Source organism: Apteryx rowi, unplaced genomic scaffold (assembly GCF_003343035.1).
Source record: "Apteryx rowi isolate R43461 unplaced genomic scaffold, aptRow1 scaffold_614, whole genome shotgun sequence".
Taxonomy (NCBI): domain Eukaryota; kingdom Metazoa; phylum Chordata; class Aves; order Apterygiformes; family Apterygidae; genus Apteryx; species Apteryx rowi.
In genome coordinates, this window is record NW_020450888.1 from 34112 (window position 1) to 40111 (window position 6000).

The 6000-nt window shown below is 38.7% G+C and overlaps 1 protein-coding gene across 1 annotated transcript in view; it reads left to right on the plus strand.

Annotated features, from left to right (window-relative positions):
• The window catches only part of KDR (kinase insert domain receptor), a gene marked incomplete at its 5' end in the record, with an annotated part of 32146 nt that overhangs the window by 25815 nt on the left and 331 nt on the right, over window positions 1-6000 (plus strand). Inside the window, 3 exons of the mRNA XM_026083754.1 lie at window positions 1236-1387; window positions 4936-5032; window positions 5126-5214. Of these exons, the coding sequence (XP_025939539.1) occupies window positions 1236-1387; window positions 4936-5032; window positions 5126-5214 (338 nt within the window). The remainder of the gene's footprint in view (window positions 1-1235; window positions 1388-4935; window positions 5033-5125; window positions 5215-6000) is intronic.

Consider the following 6000-nt stretch of genomic DNA (forward strand, 5'->3'; position numbering starts at 1 on the left):
ATATGTAAGGATATGGGCCACAATGTCTTAATGGCTCCCCTGGAAAATTAGGGCACAGGCATTTTGCTGCATATCAGCGGCTCCATGAGTATAACAGTATTAAGAATCGTCAAGTGTTGTAGTAAGTGAGCCTTTCAGTTAGAGTAAACGGACATCCTTTCTGGTTCTCCATCTTGTGACTCCCTCTTCATGTACCGCAAATGTGGACAAGGCCTGGGAAATGGATGCAAACCCTTTAGACTGAGGCTGGATTTTGTCTCATGTTCTCCCTATCCTACCTATTGGTAGTGATGGGAATTCCCTGTCCTTTAAAATTATCACATCTTCTGTGCAGGCCAAAACTGAGAAAGGATAGTTTGTTTGCTTTCCTAAAGAACCTCTTGAATCTTATGTATGGTCAGAGCACATTTTGTGCACATTTCACCATAACCAATGTGGTTAGATTACTAATGATTTAGACCATCTTGCCATGAACTGTAATGTAACTATAAAAGACAAAAGTGATTTATGCTGTGATAGCTAATAGTTAATTATATGTGTATCATATCATAATCCAAAAGGGAGAGATGCAAAAAATTCCAGGTTTCATAAAATCAACTAAAGGATTTCCTATGGGACTATAAATGCATTACCAAAGGATGCATAATCCATTTTTCTCTTGATACCTCAAAGGGAAATTTAAATGAGTGAAAGAACATTTTTAAGAATATTATTATTGTTATTCATATCAAGTTAAATGCCAAAGTATTTTTATAAAACTTCCCTATTTGCTGTCTGTTTCATTCTTTTTTTCATTTACCTTTTATACTTAGTTTAGTCTTTATAATTCATATGCTGTAGTCCAATTCAATCTCATTTTTAGTTTAAGGTTATTTTTTCCTTCAGGTTCATGTTCTTTGTGTTACTGGGATTCAAACATTACTAAAAATTACACTTTTAATTTCAAAGACATCAAAAAAATGCTGATTCTGCTTTACATTACAGTATGTCATTTAAAAATCATAATTTTTTATCTAAAACTATTTGGTAGTGGCTCTTTAAATTTCCTTCTTTTGATATAGCTGCTTCTGCAAAGGTATATATTCATATCAAAAGATATAATGCTCATAGCTTAATAAAATAACCAAGGTAGTTCTGTTGAACTGATACATTCTCCATGTATGTGTGTGTAACTGTTTATGTCTATATATCTGTATAGCATATTTCATTTTTATATTTTTCACTGTATTTTGCAGGATGGTAAAGACTATGTTGTCCTTCCTTTGTCAGTATCACTGAATATGGAAGAGGATTCGGGTCTCTCTCTCCCAACTTCACCTGCTTCCTGTAGGGAGGAAGAGGAAGTCTGTGATCCTAAATTCCATTATGACAACACAGCAGGAATTAGGTATTTTATATGGTGGACATCCTATTGGGGCCTCTCGGTGATTTTTGTTCGTGTTGGGGGCAGGGAAAATGAAAGGAAGAGAGTTCAGCTGCTCTGGTCCATATTTAACCTTGTCCATAGGGTTAAAAATGAATCTGTAGAGTTTCTGTAGGCAAAAACTAGTTTCTTACCTCTCCAGATGTTAGTGATAACCTTTAGATTTTTTTTTTTATTGTTCTTTTAAGATTTGGTATTCTCATTCAGGAAAACACAAGAGTATTGTTATTTATTTTTTAAGAAGCAGAACAAATAAAAAGTTTTTCTAATCCAGCTGTATTCACACTCTTATATTGCAGCTCCCTAGGATACTAGTGGTAATAGATATGTCTGTAGGTAGCCTCCCTGGCATTTCTGCTTGCTGCTATTTGAGGAGGAGGAAGAGGAGGATAGAAGGACTTAAATGCAAAAGATCAGGGCAGAGATGGACTCTGCTGATAGCTTTCTTATGGTTTCCACAGTGCTGTCTGAGCCCTCTTCCTCACTGCTTGTATTATACCTACCAAAGACAAAGTTCTCTATGATTTTGGGTGGTGTGGGATCATGGYTTTTTCATGGTCATGGAAAGGACTAGCTAGGCACTGCACAGTTAATTTCAGGTAAACTTGTGGTCCTAGAGCTGAACTCCCAGCCTTGTGTTTTACTAGTGAGGCRGTTCAAAATACAAATATTTAAAAGATGCAAAAGTATGATATGACACTGAAAAAATCACATGTAATTTTAAACTTTTAACACTTCATATATGGCTTTTCCCAGTCCAAACTTCTTGTTATGAATAGGAGTTAAATCTCTCCATCAAACTTTTAATGAGACTTTGAGCAGCTTTTGTATTGTCTTACAGTGTGGCAGAGTTTGAGAGAAAGCACTTGTGGAAAACATGCTAGAAGAGGCAAAGTGGAGACAATGAGACGTGTTTTGGGACTGTCTTTTTCTATTCTTGGAGCTGAAAATTATTTTGCAGGCATGGATCTTACCATGCATGTAGTGGAAAATGTTCATCTGTTCAGTGATGTCTCTTTTAGTCTTCACAGAAATAGTAGCTAAGATGAGAGGCTGATTCATGCAATCCTCAAAGCTGGAGGAAAAGAAGCAAGCACGGGGGAAAACATGGTTAAAGAATATTTAGATTGCTGGGGTAAATTTTAATGAGTAAGACCTCATAACATTTGCCATGTTTGGCTTAGGAACTAGCTAAGGCAATTTTTGAACCTTGAAAGATTGTCATTAAGAAAGATTGTCAGGTGATGGTGAGGTAAAAAGAATTTGAAGAAGGGTAAGCATAATGCCTGTCTTTAGAAAGAAAGAAAAAGGAGTCATCTGGGAATAAGATTAACTTGATTCCTGGGAACTATCCTGGAATAAATGATTAAATAAATAATGGTAAATGCCTACAGGAAAATAAAGCAATTAAAAACAACCAACATGGATTTGTCAAGAACAAATCAAGTCAAACCAATCTAAGTTTCCTTCTTTGAAAGAATAATTGGTCTAGTGGATAGCATGGAAAATTGATTCTGATTTTCTGTAAGGCTTTTTGGACCTTTATGTGTGTTATGTGATAGTTTAATACAAAATGCAAACACATTTCAAGAAATACTGTTAGGACGTCAGCTGAGAACCCCAACCATGAGGCTGGAGTCAGACTCCATATTATTGTCTCTCTCTGGCTCCACAGTATTTCTGATTCTGTTTGCACAGTAGTCTAGCTTAACAATGAGGATCTCATTCATTTTAGCCAATCCAGAAGATGTAGATTGACTCTTCTTTGGGCTGAGCAGAACCAGGACTTGCATATCCTGGGTGGTCATTCAGATCATAAAGTTAATATACAAAAAGTAGGATTCCTAGTCCTTACTGTCCCAGGTAACCACAGTCCTAGTCATGTCAAGGTCCCCTGCAAGACTGAAGAAAAATTGGAAGTAAAAAAGGGACCTATTTATCTAGAGATGTTTTGGGGCGGAAGCACTTGCGACAGGCAATTCTGTGCCTGTGTGGACAGTTAGATGTAAGCATACAGGGAGCTTTCAGGCTAAGAAGGCAAAGGTGTGGAATGAATTTCAGGTCACTCAAGGTTGGTTAGTCCAGGAGAGTGAATGTACTAGATTATGGTCTTGGAGATAGGTGGAATCTAGGTACTTTTGGTCCTGGCTGAATTGGGTGGGAAGTGAGTTACAAAGTGGATTGGATACCACCAGAGAATAACAGAAATAGAAGACATGGTCAGTGCAGAGAGCTCCAAAGAACTTAGTTTGTTTAGTCTAGGAAGAGAAAATAGAGAGGGAACGTGGTAACAGTTTTCAGTATATAAAAGGTTGCTCTAAGGAGGATAGTGGTCAGTTATTCCCTGTGTCCCCCAGCAATAGGATAAGTTTTATTTGCAGCAAGAAGGACTTGGGTTTAATGTTTCAAAAACTTTCCAAATTGTAGCTGAGCATCTGAGCAGGCCACAAGGGGAACTTGTAAAATGCCTGCCAGATTAAATGATTGTCTGTTGGAGATGGGCAGGACTCAACATAGTTGGACTCAAAGCTGGGAAATGGGATGAATAATGCTCTGAGTTGCCCTCAGCTTTGTGCTGCAGCATGGCATGGCCCTGCTGAGAGATAAATCGTCCTGGGCAGAGCACCCCACTACTGCATGCAGACTGCCCTAATCACCTCCTTTAGAAACAGCCTGGGTACCCCACCACAGCCTCGCCTGGTGAATGCAGGTGTAACTCCACAGCTTCCTGGAATACCTTTTTCTTCATCAGCTGTTAGGAAGATAAATTGGTCCTGTTTACCTAGTGAGACAGTAGGGATGAGGTACAAGCAGGCTTTTCTTCTGAGACCTCAGCTACTGTTGCCTTTCCTTTCTGATTTAGGCTGGCCAGACCAGAGACAACATCCATGTAATTACATTGCCACTTAGACAGAGAGAAAGTGGAGGGTAACTGCTGTGTTTGTTGTATTAGTATCTCCATCAAAGGCCACTATTTTTTTTTTTTTCATTGGGTTACAGACGTCATCCAGGCCAGAGGACTTCTTTTGGAGAAGAGCCTTCAAGAGAGATGTAGCGCTCCCCTTCCTGACCCCCACGGCTGTAGGGAGGCAGACTGCTGAGTCTGCAGTTGTTGTCCTAGGTCCAGCCAGGGGTCTCAGAAGTGCAGTCCAAAAAAAGACTCATATGCCTGTGCTCCAGGCTCCTCTGTTTATTGTACTTCTAAGCTAAGCTTGCAGGAAATGAAGCCCTCCAGTATAACTAAGGAAAGGAACTGTTTTCTCAAAGCTATTTCTTAGAATTTGCTTGGGGATCAAGGTTGTCAAGAGCAGAAGGTCAGAAACGTGCCATTTTCTAGGCAGTTCATCCTTTTCAATAAGTGAATATTTTGAGGTTTGCATAAAATGTTTTGACAAAAGGATTAACTTCTCTATAGAGAGATAAAAGGATTCTGATATCATTGTGCCATTAGCAGCCAAATCGAAGACAGTGGGGGGAAAAAAACTCTTTTTTTTTTTTTTTTCTCTTTTCAGTCAGTACCGACAAGGTAGCAAAAGAAAAAGCCGACCTGTGAGCGTGAAAACCTTTGAAGATGTCCCTTTGGTAGCCACTGTAAAGGTTGTTCAGGAGGTAAGGCTGTCCTTTGTATATCTCTTCATTTTGTTAATACAGCTTTTTCTTTTTTATCTCTTTGCATTTAATGAATTTCTAACATCTTTACAGGAAAACCAGACAGACAGTGGGATGGTTCTTGCATCTGAAGAGCTGAAGACACTGGAAGAGAGAGATAAACAAGTGAAAATACCCTTTAGGTAAGGCTCAGGCTGCAGATAGGATTGAATATGACCTTTTGTTTGCAGTAATTCAAAAGATTCATAGCTGTGTGAATTTTCTTAAAAGACGAATTCTTTTCTTACTATACCATCAAAAGCACACAATGAGAAATAGTGCACGGTATGCCTGGTCATCTGTGTTCGGTACCAAAACTCCCAGGTGCACAGAGATGAGAGGTAATACAGCTGTTAAGAACATCAGACAGCACTGCAGAAAGGACTTGTATTTCTCAGCTGCAAAAGCACCAACAACCCCAGGCCCAGTGCCACGCAGTCGGGCAGTTTTGTGATGGCCTGTCTGCAAGGTTTCTTTTTTTTCTTTTTTTTTTTATTTTTTAAAGCTGACTCTTGAGTTTTCAGGATGTACCTGGGTGTATTTTCAGAGCATTGTACAGGGCTTTAATTGTGCAGTTCACAGGAAACACAGTAGCATTAATGTAGCTGAAATCTCACATATACTTTCAGAGAACTTCTCAGAGGAATTATTTTTTCCAGGACAGCTTTAGTGCCAACAAAGGTATGGTGTAGTTACAATTGCAACATGGCTGAAAGGTATGAAGCCTCTCAAAGTTTTCTCTGTTTCATCTGTGGTCACAATCTACCCCCACAGCGTCAGGCTGTACTGTCATAAAATTATCTTTATATGTATTAGTGAAGCTAAGGTGAATGAAAAGGTCTCTCCTTGTGATCTGGCGTCTGTTTAAAAGGGCTTAAAGCCAATTTTGTTAAATGTACCATTTCACTTTTTTTTTTTTTTTTTTTTTT